At 41.2% G+C, this 16,446-nt stretch overlaps 1 protein-coding gene and 3 non-coding genes across 8 annotated transcripts in view; all 4 read right to left on the reverse strand.

The window, feature by feature from the left end:
• Positions 1-349: 349 nt before the first annotated feature.
• Positions 350-16,446, reverse strand: part of KANSL2 (KAT8 regulatory NSL complex subunit 2) — a 28,133-nt gene continuing 12,036 nt past the window's right edge. For 2 of the 5 annotated variants that reach the window (XM_073020678.1, XM_073020679.1), the window contains 5 exons: positions 15,742-15,904; positions 14,320-14,416; positions 7,296-7,549; positions 1,895-2,014; positions 350-1,124 (listed from right to left, as the gene is read on the reverse strand). In XM_073020678.1, the coding sequence (XP_072876779.1) occupies positions 993-1,124; positions 1,895-2,014; positions 7,296-7,549; positions 14,320-14,416; positions 15,742-15,904 (766 nt within the window). In that variant the 3' untranslated portion in view covers positions 350-992. Of the gene's footprint in view, positions 1,125-1,894; positions 2,015-2,400; positions 2,522-5,573; positions 5,672-7,295; positions 7,550-14,319; positions 14,417-15,741; positions 15,905-16,446 lie in introns of those variants that run through there. The other 3 variants (XR_012094489.1, XM_073020680.1, XM_073020681.1) reach the window with 3 other exon arrangements.
• Positions 1,336-1,472, reverse strand: LOC119624052 (small nucleolar RNA SNORA2/SNORA34 family). Its single transcript, XR_005240141.1, has one exon. It is a non-coding gene; the product is annotated as a small nucleolar RNA SNORA2/SNORA34 family (small nucleolar RNA).
• LOC119624051 (small nucleolar RNA SNORA2/SNORA34 family) lies at positions 3,601-3,735 on the reverse strand. The gene has a single exon (XR_005240140.1). It is a non-coding gene; the product is annotated as a small nucleolar RNA SNORA2/SNORA34 family (small nucleolar RNA).
• LOC119624050 (small nucleolar RNA SNORA2/SNORA34 family) lies at positions 14,086-14,222 on the reverse strand. Its single transcript, XR_005240139.1, has one exon. It is a non-coding gene; the product is annotated as a small nucleolar RNA SNORA2/SNORA34 family (small nucleolar RNA).

Raw genomic sequence — 16,446 nt, forward strand, 5'->3', positions numbered from 1 at the left:
GCTCAAGTGATCCACCTATCTCAGCCTCTCAAAGTGCTGGGATTACAGGTGTAAGCCACCACACCTAGCAGAGATGACACTGGCATTAATCGTGAGAAATGGGAGTGGGAGTAGGGGACACAAAGTGGAGGGTAGAAAGAAGATACTTGGAACTGATTGGCTTTAATAAGTCCTGCCCCTTTTCATTTACTTCTTCCTTAAAAGCAAAACCAAAATGAACTACTGAAGATTTATTTTTTCCTGGGATGGAAGTATTATCTGCCCCAACTTCCCTTTCCCATCAGAGACAGGTCCCTAAAACCGCGAAAGAGAGACTATATTCTCAAACAAAACATGCATTCAATTCAGGTGACTGTTTGATATTTTCATAACATTTTCTTTAACATTTAATAGAAACTATATACAATAAATTTGTACTATATTTTACATAAGATAGCAACCACAGAAATTTACATAGGTTAAAAGCAAGATGGATAAGGAGGACCCAGTCCTGTGGGCTGTTTTCTCAGAGGATAAAAGCCAGAGTTCACTACGGAAAGGGGTTAAAGATTGCCCAATTAAGTAGAGGTGAAGAAAAGTTAAACTGCAGGTCTTTAGATAGAGATAACCAGATATTAGGGCCATCAGTATCTAAAAGACACTACTCACAAAGACAGCTCCCACCTAGCTACTTAAGTGGATTTCTATCCATGACTTTGGAAATCCCATTACAAAGATGTCACTTTCCTTTTAGGTATAGTACCAAATAATCCCAGACGCTTTGATAGGGATTATCTCTCTTCCTTGCCCTGAGTGGGAAGAAACCCACAACTTTTAAGAAGTATTGGTCCATGTCCTCAAAATTTGGCTTTACTTTTGACTATAATACTCAATCCAGAAGAAAAACAAGATAGTCTGGGTTGCCTGTGTTTTGCGAGAGATGATCAGAAATACTTCTTTGAAGAATGAGAAATTTAAATCCACCAAAGTAAAATGGTTCCCCAAACAAACTATCAACTAATAGAAGTGGGTTCTGGCTTCCCATTTGCAGTAGCCAATCCACTCTGAGACAATGGTGCAGAGGCTTTCTCAGAATTTCGAGATCCCTGGGATCTGCACCCATCTCCAGCCATCTGCATCTGGCCCTGTTAAAAGAAATAAAGGCACTTCAGTTAGAAATTCATTCACTGTGGTCTGAAGTATGAATCTGACTTATCAGTGGCCATTTATACTAGCAATAAGAACAATACAAGAGAAATTAATTAATTCTGGACAGATGCTCCTCCCTATATTAGCTATCCCTGTCCCTTGGAAGAGCCTACTCCTGAGCCTCTTCCAATGGGTTGGAGAGCTGTAGGTTGTTTCTTCCAAATGAAACAGCCATTCCCTGCTGAGGTCCCAGAACAGCCAACAGACCATAGGAAGACAGTCCTTTAGGCCTCTGCTTGAAACCAACAGCTACAGTACAACTGCTGGTTTTCAGTCAGGGCCACTGGAATTCTACCCAAGGCTCACAGACAGAACTAAAATCACATTACTTTACTGGTCATTCTATAATGAGAACAATTTCAGTGCTGAACTCTCCCTCAGAAGGTACAGTTTACCTAGATTCCTTATCTCAAGCTTTTATTTAAATAAATTTATGTCCTACTCTGGGATATGAGGATCAGGGGCCATTAGGTGTTCTAAGAGTCTATCTGGAGAACTACAGCAACAAGGGTATACAGGAGCAAAGTAGGGCATTTTTAAAAGTGCTTTGCTTATATGGTATTCAATAAGCGAGAGACATGTGGAGCATCTTTATACTAGTGATGACACCCTACTCCCCTCCAGGAGTACATGCTATCCAGCAGGGAACCCTCTGCCTGGCCAGGTCTCTACATGCGGGAAACAGGTGGGACTGTTCTTCACTTGCCAAAATATCCACTGGGTCTTCAGCAATTTCTTTGACTAAATGATCTTCAAGGGTTAGTGATGGATCAAAAAGCAAAGGTGAAGGAGGACACTGCATACCATCACCCACAACATCCAAGTCCTAGAAAACAAAAGAGAAAAGCCCATCAGCAATACCAAGGGAAACAATAATAAAGGTGCTATGTTTTTCAGCAAACTTTAAAGCAATACTCTGCTGTCTCCCTCAACCCTAGCCTACCTTTGATCAAAAAAAAATTTTACCAGAACGTCCAACAAATGAAACAAGATCCAAGAGCACTGAGAGCTTTTGCTGCCAAGTGTAAAACATAGACCAATATAGTGGATTAAAAAACACAATTCTGGCCACCACACCTGTAATCCTAGCACTTTGGGAGGCCGAGGTAGGCAGATCGCTTCAGCCCAGGGGTTTAAGACCAGCCTGGGCAACATGGTGAAATCCTGTCTCTACAAAAACTGCAAAAATCAGCCAGGCGCAGCAGCACACACCTGTAGTCCCAGCTACTCCAGAGGCTGCTGAGGTGGGAAGATCCCTTGAGCCCGGGACGCAGTGGCTGCAGTGAGCCGAGATTGAGCCTCTGCACTCCAACCTGGGTGGCAGAGTCAGACCCTGTCTCAAAAAAAAAAAAATGTCCAGGAAAATTCATAGAAACACAAAGTAGGAACGGAGAATAGTAGGGAACAGGGGAAAGGGAAAGGAGAGAGTTACTGTTTAAAAAATACAAAGTTTCTGTTTGGATTGATGAAAAAGTTCTGAAACAAAAAACATTGATAGCTGTATAACATGGTAAATGTTCGTAACACCACTGACTTGTACGCTTAAAAATGGCCAGGTACAGTGGCTCATGCCTGTGATCCCAACACCTTGGGAAGCCGAAGTGGGAGGATCACTTGAGGCCAGGAATTCAAGACCAGCCTGGGTGATACAGCAAGACCCCATCTCTACTTACCCACCTACATACACACATACATACATAGGTTAAAAGAGTAAAATTTTGTTATGTATGTTTTACTACAATTAAAAAAATATTTTTTAAAAAAGCATATTCTCTCTGAGGCTACCTGTAATCAACATGCAAGTTCACCAGTGATTAATTTAAAAATGAACAATGCTATATTAAAATTAAATACCGCTGGACAATACAAGATTGCCTGATTAACATCCTAACAGCCACGAAACAAGCAAACAAGCCCCAACAGGGGAAAGGGAGAAGGTAGGAAGAAAGGAAGGATAACAGAAAACTCACAGTTCCTCTCAATGGCTAGGAAATATTATTTTGGTTAAGTCCCTATCCCCACAGAGTAACAACCTGGTTTTTTTTCTTGTTTTTTTGTTTTTTGAGACAGAGTCTCGCTCTGTCACCCAGGCTGGAGTGCAGCAACGTGATCTCGGCTCACTGCAACCTCCACCTCCTGGGTTCAAGCGATTCTCCTGCCTCAGCCCTCCCGAGTAGCTGGGACTACTGGCATGTGCCACCATGCCCAGATAATTTTTTGTATTTTTAGTAGAGACGGGGTTTCACCGTGTTAGCCAGGATGGCCTTCAATCTCCTGATCCAGTGATCCACCTGCCTCAGCCTCCCAAAGTGCTGGGATTATAGGCATGAGCCACCACGCCCAGCCAACTCCCTGGTTCTTAAGACTAACACAGTTTTGCTTTGTTAAAAAAAAATGACATTACATTCTAGACTATGTTTCTTCCAACTGAATTGGCACTTCGCACTGGAATACTGAATAGCCAACAGACCACAAGGAAGACATCACTCTTAGCTCCTGTTTGAAACCAACAGCTACAGCAAACCATTGGTCTTGATTCAGGGCCTAAGGCATTACAAAGGCTCAAACAATATATCTAACTTTCATGCCACTGCTTTTCAAGAGTCTGGTGCTAAACTCCTCTTTCCTAAGAGTTAAAAATATCCAGGAGGTTTGTACCCCTCTATACCTAATCCAGTTTATAGACGCTCTATGTTTCTATTCATCCAGCTTCACGAGAAGCTTAGTTCTACGCTTTTAAATAAATCTAAGAATTTGCAATCCTTTCTCATTTTTTGGTGTGCTAATCACCAAAAATGAGAATCACATCTTCACATTAAAGAATTTATGTAATTTAAAAATCTACTTAAAGTTGCTCAGGTCGGGCACGGTGGCTCAGGCCTGTAATCCCAACACTTTGGGAGGCCAAGGCGGGAGGATCACAAGGTCAAGAAACCATCCTGGCTAATATGGTGAAACCCTGTCTCCAATAAAATACAAAAAATTACCAGCCTGGCCAACATGGTGAAACCCCATCTCTACTAAAAATACAAAAATTAGCCAGGCGTCATGGCACGCACCTGTAGTTTCAGCTACTCAGCAGGCTAAGGCAGGAGAATTGCTTAAACCCAGGAGGCAGAGGTTGCAGTGAGCCGAGACTGCGCCGCTGCACTCCAGCCTGGGCGACAGAGCAAGACTGTCTCAACAAATAATAATAAAATAAAGCTGCTCAATTTAAGCAGAAACATAGGGCATAGGATACACTAACCTACCATCCATTTCAGGTGAGTTGGAAACTTCTGTAGTACCCACAGAAACCAGTGTTCTCACACCATGAAGACTAAGATAATCTGTTTTCTCCCATTCTTTTACCATGTGCAATTTTTGTGTGTATATGCGTGTGGTGAGACAGAGTTTCGCTCTTGTTACCCAGGCTGGAGTGCAATGGCAAGATCTTGGCTCACTGCAACCTCCACCTCCTGGGTTCAAGCAATTCTCCTGCCTCAGCCTCCCCAGTAGCTGGGATTACAGGTGTGTGCCACCACATCCAGCTAATTTTTGTATTTTTTGTAGAGGGAGTTTCACCATGTTTGCCAGGCTAGTCTCAAACTCCTGACCTCAGGTGATCCACCTGCCTCGGACTCCCAAAGTGCTGGTATTACAAGCGTGAGTCACCACGCCTGGCCCACGTGCAATTCTTACATAAATAATTAGCTTGGAATGGGTGTGGTGGCTCATGCCTATAATCCTAGCACTTTAGGAGGCCAAGGTGGGAGAATCACTTGAGGCCCGGAGTTTGAGACCAGCCTGGCCAACATGGCAAAACCCTGTCTCTACTAAAAATACAAAATTTAGCCAGGCATGGTGGTGCGCGCTTGTAATCCCAACTACTTGGAAGGCTTAGACCGGAGAATCACTTGAACCCAGGAGGCAGAGGTTGCAGTGAGCCAAGATCACGCCACTGCACTCCAGCCTGGGTAACAGAGACAGACTCTGTCAAAAATAATAATAATAATTAGCTTGGAATTATTTAAATACTGAAGCAAAAGACATCCAAGTCTCAAGATAATAATGGAATGGATACGTTTTCAGAAAAAACTTTTCTCATATATACAAAGTGTTGTCTTTCATAAGATTATAAATTGGGAAAAGGAACCTAAAATAAGAAAATCAGCAAAAATGCCTATTAAAACAGGAGTGTTTTAAAAACTGAAGTTTATCAGGATATAAAGAGAATCCATGTTTTCGGCCGGGCACGGCGTCTCATGTCTGTAATCCCAGCACTTTGGGGAGGCTGAGGCGAGTGGACCACCTGAGGTCAGGAGATCGAGACCAGCCTGGCCAACATGGCAAAATCCCATCTCTACTGAAAAATAAAAAAATAAGGCAGACATGGTGGCACACACCTGTAATCCCAGCTACTAGGGAGGCAGGAACAGGAGAATTGCTTGAACCCAGGAGGTGAAGGTTGCAGTGAGCCAAGATCGTGCCACTGCACTCCAGTCTAGGAGACAGACCAAGATTCCATCTCAAAAAACACATAAATCAATAAAGATAAGAGAATCCACGTTTTGTTACTATCTCCAAAACCACCAATAGAGAATGAGAGAGAAGGAACTCAAAAGTAGTAAGATTAAGGTGTTAAGTTACCACTTGCCAACCACCCTTGCATCAAAGCACAGAAAGCAAGCAAATATCCAGAATGAACAGCTGTGGTTTTACTCATATTAGTATCTCACGCCCGGTCTTCCCACAAGTAAAACCACCAAAGTTATCATTAACAGTTATAGGCCAGGAATGGTGAATCATGCCTATAATCCCAGCACTTTGGGAGGCCAAGGTGGGCGGATCACTTGAGGCCAGGAGTTAAGAGACCAGCCTGGCCAACATGGCGAAACCCTGTCTCTACAAAAAATACAAAAATTAGCAAGTCCTGCTGGCACACACCCGTAGTCCCAGCTACTCGAGAGGGTGAAGCACAAGAATCACTTGAACCCTGGTGGCAGAGGTTGCAGTGAGCTGAGATCACACCACTGCACTCCAGCTTGAACAACAGAACAAGATTCAGTCTAAAAAAAAAAAAAGCCAAGTTATAGTGGCCGGGCACAGTGATTCACGCTTGTAATCCCAGCACTTTGGGAGGCCAAGGTAAGAGGATCACTTGAGCCCAGGAGTTGAAAACCAGTCTCTAGGCAACAGGGAGACCTCATCTATGCAAAAAATAAAAAACTGGCTGGGCATGGTGGCATAAACCTATAGTCCCAGCTACTTGGGAGGCTGAGGCAGGAGGATCACTTAAGCCCAGGAGTTCGAGCCTGCAGTGAGCCATGATCATGCCACTGCACTCCAGCCTGAGCAACAGAGCAAGACCCCAATTAAAAAAAAAAAAAAAAAAATTACAAAAATGATACCTAAGCTGGGCATGGTGGTTCATGCCGACAGAAACCCTGTCTCAAAAGTTCTTAACAGTATATTCCGTAACAGCCAGAAAGTAGAAACTGCACAAATAAATCCATCAACTGATAGATTTTCAAAGGATGGTATTTCCAAACAATGGAATATTAATTCAGTCACAAAAAGGAATGAAGTATTGATACATACTATAGTATGGGTAAACCTTGAAAACATTAGAAAACATTACGCTAAGTGAAACAAGCCAGACACAAAAGGATACATATACTATTACATTGATATGAAATGTCCCAAATAAGCAAATTTAGAGACAAAAAGTAGATTCGTGGTGGCCAGGGGCTGGGGGGAGAAGAAAATGAAAAGTGTCATAATAGGTACTGAGTTTCTTTTGGAGACAGTGAAAACCTTCTGAAATTAGATAGTGGTGATAATTGCATTAACTTTGTGAATATGCTAAAAATCACTCAATTATACACTTTCAAAGAGTGCAATTTATAGTATGTAAATTGTATCCCTAAAAAGGTATGGGAAAAGAGTCTGGAAAAAAAATTAGGTAGGGTAGACTTCTCCAAATGAATATGCTAACATACAAACACAACTATACATATATATCACTTTGTCGATTTTCCTAACCACAAAGACTAACCTATTCTCACCATTAATAAATAAGGCTTTGTCTCAAGGGCCTGACCCAGAGCAGAGCTTCTCTAACTTACATCACTGAACTCCAGAGGTAAACTCTCAGTGGGCTGAAGCTCAGCAGCACTCAAGTACAGATCCATGGGGCCGGCTTCCAGATCGTCTGGCACAGACAGTACCTGCTCGGGCTTATACATCTGAGGAGGCAACTGGAAATGCAGTGGGCAGCAGGGATCCTCAGAGAGGCTTACAGGAACAGGTTTGTTGCAGGGTACCTCTTCAGATCCCTGGCAGCACTTGAAGAGAACCTGATTCGTATCCTGACAAATATCTGTAGAAAAATGGTCAAGGGAAATAAAACACAATCTATCGAAAGCATAAAATACAAATAACATTGTCTGCCACATAAAACTCAAGGTCTGGACTATACAAGATAAATTACAACTACATTTGATACAGAATATCAAATGCAGTTAGCAATTTTTAAAGTTACTTCTCAAAATAAATGTCATTTACTAGCATCAAATTCTAGCTCTACCAGTAATTTAAAACTTGTCCCCAACCTCCTTTTCAGGATCCTGGTCATTTAAACTAGACACTAATCCCATTCTCCCTTAAGTAAGTAGCAGTAACACTCCTAGGAACACATACCTATTCAGAAGAAACATGTAGTGGCAAATGCAAATAGCCTTGAAAATGCCCCTAAACAGCCCTTCCAAGAGATACAATGTGTCTGCTCCCTTAGCAGACTGGCAAAGTTTGCAACAATTTCTTGGATCTTGTTTCCAAAGATGATTACATGATAAATTCATTTAAAGCACCACTGGAATAGGGGGAAACAGAGCTCTAGTAAAAGTCACTAGGTATCAGAATATGTTCTGACAAGAAATTAAATATCCACGCTTTTTTTTTTTTTTTTAGGGGAGTGTGGTAGTACAGAAGAATCCTTTTATGATCCTAAAGAAGAAAATGTTGCTTATGAAGGCCCACTGAAAAAAACAAAAAAAAGTATTCCAGAAACACTCCAAGGACTCTATTAACAACTTTTGTTAAAGGTAGAAGGGCTATATTTCCAAGTTAGCAAACAAGCACTGTAGAATGAATCAAAATTGAGATGATTAGATACAATAAAATTCAAGTTACTCTACAAAACACATTTTATGCAAGTGCTACCATTTCTTGAAATCTTAACTACCTGGTTATTTTCCTAGATTAATAAATGTTATTTTAAATTTTGACTTATTTTTAACCAGAAAACACAATTTTTCTATAAACTGATAGTACCTAAATTATGGAATTATAATTTTCAACTCAAAACTTTTATGGTAATTTTTTAAATTAAAAAAATCTAACATACTTTGTAATTTTTTAAACCATATAAACTTCCTTGAATAAAGCTATTTCTTTCAATGCATACTTGGAAATAACTAAACTCTCAAGCAGGGTGTGACAACTGTGGCACTACCAACATTGTGGGCCAGGTACATCTTTGTTGGACGAGGATGTATAGCAGCATTCCTGGCCTCTAACCACTAGCTGTCAGCAGCACCTCCATCTCTGAATTATAACAACCAAAAATTTCTCCACACATTGCCAACTGGAAAACAAAATGGCCCCCAGCTGAAAACCACTACTCTAAAGAAACAGAAGATAGTACAAGGCAAACGAGTATTTATTGAATGATCAAATGAATAAACACATGAATCTAATGGGAATCATCAGATCTGCACTATGCGCTTAAGAAAATCTAAGCAATATCTAATGTGCTTAAGAAGCCCACTCATATATAAATTATTAATATTTAAAATGTTACCATTAAATATTTCAACCAAACTTTTTTTTAGAAGTCTCGCTCTGTCACCCAGGCTAGAATGCAGTGACGCGATCTTGGCTCACTGCAACCTCTGCCTCCTGGGTTCGAGATTCTCCTGCCGCAGACTCCCAAGTAGCTGGGATTACAGGAACCCAGCTAATTTTTATACTTCTAGTAGAGACAGGGTTTTGCCATGTTGGCCAGGCTCGTCTCGAACTCCTGACCTCAGGTGATCCGCCTGCCTCAGCCTCCCAAAGTGCTAGGATTACACGCGTAAGCTACCATGCCCAGCCAAGAACTTTTTTTCATTTGAATTCAAAGGACTTTCACAAGTCTCTTATGTATTTAATACCACAATATCCTTAAAAAGGACTCCCCCCGTCATCCTCCACCCGCTTTCCTTTCACATGGGGCAAAAGAGGTAAAAAGAAGGGAATGGTTAACCTACAACTAGAGTCTGGGTCCTTCACTTTCAGTCGAGTGCTGTCTCCATTAGACCACAGTAAAGAGTTAACAGGTCACCAATGGCAGTCGCATCTTTCTCTGGGATAAGGACTTAAGGAAGGGTAAGTGACTTAGGCAACTATGGAGTGGAAAGGAAAGAGCATAAAAGGAAAAGAAAATACTTCCCTTCTCTTTTCAAACACATTTTCAATTTTGCTTTATATTTATATTTTAATAAGCTATTTGAGTACAGTATTATAAGAAATATCTAAAATAGTCCTTAGTATCTGTAAACTGAGTTTTTTCCCTTATAAAAGTAATTCAAGCTCGCTTTAAAAAACCAAAAAATAAAAGAACAGTGAAAAAAGGGCATTCATAACCACACCATGCACAAACTATCACATTTCTGTATTGTTCCCTCCCAGTATTCCGTTTCATGCAATTTAGACACAGTACAGAATTCTGTATCCTGGAATGTCACTATCATTTTGCTGTCATTCACAAATTTTGTTAAATGTATTTAATGCCTGAAAATATTCCACACTATGTTGTGCCATAATTTATCTCCCTATTCTCCAGCTCTAAAAATTTTAAGGCTGTCTCAAGTTGGAAGAATATTTCATGTAAAAATATTGGTCTGCATTTGATTATCTCCTTAAAATAAATTCCCAAAAGTAAAAATCACCATATGAGGAAATATGAATTATTGTCAAATTGCTTTCCAAAAAGCTTGTATCAATTTATATTCCCACTAGCAATATTTAGAAGGGTCTGTCCATTTCACCATACTCTCACCTACTTTTGAAATTCACCGACTCATTTTTGAAAAACTGCATATTTTTAATTTTAAAACAAATATATGTACAAATAACAATTTTATAGATTTTAAATTTTCCTTGTTTTATTTCCTATTTAGAGTTAACCTTTGAACAACACAAGTTTGAATTGCACGGGTCCACTAACACGTGCATTTTCTTCTGCCTCTGCCATCCCACAGACAATAACACTTCCCCCTCCATTTAACAAAAAGACCATGAGAATAAGGACCTCTATGATAATCCACTTCCATTTAATAAACAGTAAATATATTTTCTCTTTCTTATGATTTTCTTAGTAACACTTTTTCCTAGATTATTTTAAGAATACAATATATAAGACATATAAAATATGTCTTAGGCAGCTATGTTGTTAAGGCTTCTGATCAACAGTAAGCCATAAGGCTACCAGCAGTTAAATTTTGGAGGAATCAAAAATTATACACAAATTTTCAACTGTGTAGGGGGTCAGCACCCCAACCCTCTGAATTGTTCAAAGGCCAACTGTATTTATAGTGAAGATACACACTTTTCAACTATTAGTGTTTTTGTTTTTTTGTTTTTGTTTTTGGTTTTTTGTGTGTGAGACAGTCTCTCTGTCGCCCAGGCTGGAGTGCAATGGCGCAAACTCGGCTCACCACAACCTCTGCCTCCTGGGTTCAAGGGATTCCCCTGCCTCAGCCTCCCGAGTAGCTGGAATTACAGGCGCCCATCACCACGCCTAGCTAATTTTTGTATATTTAGTAGACAGGGTTTCACCATATTGGCAAAGCTGGTCTCAAACCCCTGACCTCAGGTGATCCACCCGCCTCAGCCTCCCAAAGTGCTGGGATTACAGGTGAGAGCCACTTTGCCTGGCCCTATTAGCCTTTTCTATCTTCTTTTAAATCTGTCCATTGCGTTTGCCCAATTATGTTTTAGGCAAATTTTTTTTTGAAACACAGTCTCACTCTGTCGCCCAGGCTGGAGTGCAGTGGCACAAAATCTCAGCTCACTGCAAGCTCTACCTCCCGGGTTCATGTCATTCTCCTGCCTCAGCCTCCTGAGTAGCTGGGACTACAGGCGCCTGCCACCACATCCGGCTAATTTTTGTATTTTCCGTAGAGGCGGGGTTTCACCATGTTAGCCAGGATGGTCTCAACCTCCTGACCTCATGATCTGCCCACCTCAGCCTCCCAAAGTGCTGGGATTACAGACGTGAGCCACTGTACCCAGCCTTTTTTTTTTTTTTTTTTTTTTTTTTTTTTTTTTTTTTTGAGACAGAGTCTCACTCTGTCACCCAGACGAGTGCAGTGGCGCGATCTCCGCTCACTGCAACCTCCGCCTCCTGGGTTCAAGCAATTCTCTGCCTCAGCCTCCCAAGTAGCTGGGATTACAGGCACCTGTCACCATGCCCGGCTAATTTTGTTTTGTATTTTTAGTAGAGATGGGGTTTCACCATCTTGGCCAGGCTGGTCTTGAACTCCTGACATCGGTGATCCACCCGTCTCAGCCTCCCAAAGTGCTGGAATTACAGGCGTGAGCCACCTCACCCAGCCTTTTTTTTCCTTTCTTTAAGAGACAGGGTCTTGCTCTGTCACCCAGGGTAGAATGCAGTGGCATGATCCTAACTCACTGCAGCTTCAAACTCCTAGGCTCAAAAAATCCTCCCAAGTAGCCAGAACTACAGATACATGCCATCATGCCCAGATAATTTTTCTTTCTTCCTTTTTATCTTTAAAGATGAGGTCTCACTGTGTTGTCCAGGATGTAAGCATTTATCTTTAGAGTTTTTCATTACTTTGCACAAGCATTTTATATATTAAGAACAATAATATCTTATCAGACATCTGTTGTAATTAATAAATTAGTAAAATATTTAATAAGCAATAAAAACTCAGCTTCCTGTCAAAAGACTAAGAGGAGGTTCTCCTTCTCCTCTTCCTATTAAACAAAATAAGTTTTAATTTCCAAATATTTGGCATTTCTTGCCAAGCAAATGAAATCCAGCAATCCTATTTAATTAACAAGTGCTTTTACTGTGAAATTTTTCTCAATGTCAATAACAAGCACTTTCACAAATCAATCAACAACTCAAAAAGGTTTGAAGGCCCAAAGCCAAATGTAGTCCTTTAACAGAATCAAGAGACATTTACGATGGTTCAAAGGCAAATTAATTGAAAAAAGAAAAAAAAGCACCTTATTTTTGGAAATTGTAAACTTCCAATTTGAAGTATGCAAGTTAGAGGCCAGGCACCGTGACTAAGTGTTATTACAAAAGAGTCAAGAGACTGGGCATGGTGGCTCACACTTGTAATCCTAGCACTTTGGGAGGCTGAGGCGGGAAGATCACATGAGCTCAGAAGTTCGAGACCCGCCTGGGCAACATAGTGACACATCCCCTCTACAAAAATTAAACAAAATTAGCTCGACATAGTAGCACATGCCCGTAATCCCAGCTACTCTGGTGACTGAGTTCGCGGGAAGATAGCTTAAGTCCAGCAGATAATGGCAGTGAGCCATCATCATGCCACTGCACCCCAACCAGGGAAACAGACTGAGAATCTGCCCCAAAAAAAATTTTTTTTTTTAATTTTTTAAAGAGTCAGGTATTTTTTTTTAAGTTTATAAAGGCCAGGAACAGTGGCTTATGCCTGTAAGCCCAGCATTTGGGGAGGACAAGACTGGAGGATTGCTTAAGCCCAGCCTGGGCAACATAAAATTGTCTCTACAAAAAATTTTTTTAAAAAATAGGCCAGGTGCAGTGGCTCATGCCTGTAATCCCAACACTTTGGGAGGCCAAAGAAGGCAGATCACTTGAGGTCAAGAATTTGAGATCAACCTGGCCAACATGGTGAAACCCCATCTCTACTAAAAATACAAAAATCAGCTGGGCACGGTGGCACACACCTGTAATCCCAGCTACTCAGGAGGCTGACGCACAAGAATTGCTTGAACCTGGGAGGCGGAGGTTGCAGCGAGCCGAGATCACACCACTGCACTACAGCCTGGGCAACAGAGCGAGACTCTGTCTCAAAAAAATATAATTAGTAATAAAATAAAATAAGTAATTAGCCAGGCATGGTGGCACACATACATAGTCCTAGCTATTCAGAAGGCTGGGGTGGGAGAATTGCTTGACCCAGGAGTTCAAGGCTGCAGTGAGCTAGGACTGAGCCACTGCACTCCAATCTGGATAAGAGTGCAAAATCTTGTCTCAAAAAAACAAAAATAAAAAGATAAAAGCTGGACATGGTGGCTCACTGCTGTAATCCCAGCATTTTGGGAAGCCAAGGCTGGTGGATTGACTGAGGTCAGGAGTTCGAAACCAGCCTGGCCAACATGGTGAAACCCCAACTCTACTAATAATACAAAAATCAGCTGGTTGCGGTGGCACGTGCCTGTAATCCCAGCTACTCGGGACACTGAGGCAGGAGAATCGCTTGAACTTGGGAGGCAGAAGTTGCAGTGAGGCGGAGGTTGCAGTGAGCCGAGATCACGCCATTGTACTCCAGCCTGGGAGACAAGAGCAAAACTCCATCTCCAAAAAATAAAAAATAAAATAAAATATAGAAGTGAGGGCCCTAACCACACAAAAGGATAATACTAGAAGTTCACAGTGCAAAATCATCCTTTCAATTGGGGTGGAAAACCCACACAAATTTTTTAAGTTTATAATTAGATTTAACAGTAATACAATTCTAATAAGCAAGTTAAATCAGAAACCTTGAGATAATTATAAGTATTTTACAGATATTTTGGAACCCAAGTATTAAGACTATAAATAAATATTAGCCCACATCTATGAAAAATGACTCATGTTTCTTTCTAATGAATTGACCATTACATTTCCGAAGTTATGAAATGGCCAACAGACCACAGAAAGACAATTCTTTAGGCTCCTGCTTGAAACCAACAGCTTCAGCAAACTGCTGGCCTTGATTCAGGGCCAAAGGAAAACAAAATCCTTCAATTAAGCAAAGTAGCAGAGATTCCCACTAGTCTTCAAACTAGCAAATCACAGCCTTAACAGGCAGAGTAAAAAGATACGGGTAAGGCAGTGTCTGGTCATTGGAAGAGACTGATTGGAACAACGAACATCATCCACAAAGGCCAAGCACCTCTGACTGGAACGAGTGGTATGGGCCTAAAATGGAAAAAGACAGATAAAATACACCCACGAAAGAACATAAAACTATGATGAAAATAGTTATATAAGAAAAGCGCATCCTGAAGGCTAGAAAATTCAACATTTAACAAAAACAGATTTACCAATATTATGCAAAAGACAAAAAACTTTAAAACCTAGTGTATAAAGAATGAGTCAACCTTAATACCAAATACACCTCTCCATATTCTAAAAGTGTGATACAGCCTAATTAAGATAAATTTTGTCTTTTACCAACAGAACTCTTTGAAATTGTAGCCTTAAGTGGAATCTCAACAAATGAAACAAATAAAATTACTCTTACTGAAACGGAGGCCAAGGGTTTGAAAAACAAATTTAAGAATGATCACTTAACCCTTCTTCCTATTAACCTTACTTCCTACATTCAATTGCTCCTACTCTACCTTCCCACCTTTTAAAACAAGATTCCCAAGCAATTTAGGCTTAACCTGTGCTTATTTCTGAACTGAAGAATATCTGAACCAAAGGACTTAGAAACTTTTCCCAACTACTCAATATGCAGATGAGAATACCGAGGCCCATAAAAGTTAACTGTGCAGACACAGAGCTGGTCAGTGGGGACTCAGACTAGAATCCATGTCTCCTGACTTCAAGCTAAGTGCTTTCACTACAACCCAAGTGCAAAAAGTCAGATTTCAGATCCAGGACTAGACATAGGGAATTCGAGACCAGCCTGACAAACATGGAGAAACCTCGTATCTACCAAAAATACAAAATTGCCAGACATGGTGGCGCCTGCCTGTAATCCCAGCTACTTGGGAGGCTGAGGCAGCAAAATCGCTTGAACCCGGGAGGTGGATGCTGCGGTGAGCCAAGATCTCGCCACTGCACTCCAGCCTGGGCAACAAGAGTGAAACTTCGTCTCCAAAAAAAAAAAAAAAAAACTGGACATAATGTTTTGACAATTACGCTAACTTTGTAAATAAAGCGAACGTAGCCAGGCACAGTGGCTCATGTCTGCAATCCCAACACTTTGGGAGGCCAAGGTAGGTAGATCACGAGATCAAAGATTAGGAGACCAGCCTGGCCAACATAGTGAAACCCTGTCTCTACTAAAAATACAAAAAATTAGCCAGGCATGTGGTGGCAGGCACCTGTAATCCCAGCTGCTCGGGAGGCTGAGGCAGGAGAATCACTTGAAACTGGGAGGTAGATGTTGCGGTGAGCCGAGATTGCACCACTGCACTCCAGTTCAGGTGACAGTGCGAGACTCCGTCTCAAAAACATAAAAACAATAAATATAAAGTGAACATATATACCTTAAAGGTATACACACAAATTACCTGTTGGGCGGCACCATCTGTGGCCAGCATTCTCCGTTCCTTCAACTGCCTATGCAGTAAGGCTTCCACTCCATAGCGCTGGCGGTATCGACGCAGACATTTTAATCGCTTTAAGTTCTCTCGTTCTTTGGCCAAAAGTCCCTCTGGGCCAGTCAGGAGACTACTGCCTAGAGTTACAAGAGTCAAGATGTTATTTGCCAAGCAATCCATCAAATTTACTTCTCCAAGTAAACAGGAAAATCTTTGGGCATAAGATAGGCAGTTTCAAAAGCAAATTAGCCCCCACTCCAGGTACCAAGACAGAAATAAATCTAATCATAGTCATGTACTACATAAACCACTTTTTAATCAATCATGGACTATATATACTACAGTAGTCCCATAAGATTATATCAAAACTGAAAAAATCTTATTGCCTAGTGACATCATAGTTCAACCCACACATTTGTGGCGATGCTGGTGGCCAAACCTACTGCACTGCCAGTTGTATAAAAGTCTAGCACAGTTTGGACACGGTGGCTCACACCTGTAATCCCAGCACTTTGGGAGCCCAAGGCGGGTGGGATCACCAGATGAGGAGATTGAGACCATCCTAGCCAACATGGTGAAACCCCATCTCTACTAAAGACACTAAAATTAGCTGGGCATGGTGGCATGAGCCTGTAGTCCCAGTTACTCGGAAGGCTGAGGTAGGAGAATTGCTTG

The sequence above is a fragment of the Chlorocebus sabaeus genome, chromosome 11 (assembly GCF_047675955.1).
Source record: "Chlorocebus sabaeus isolate Y175 chromosome 11, mChlSab1.0.hap1, whole genome shotgun sequence".
Lineage (NCBI taxonomy): Eukaryota > Metazoa > Chordata > Mammalia > Primates > Cercopithecidae > Chlorocebus > Chlorocebus sabaeus.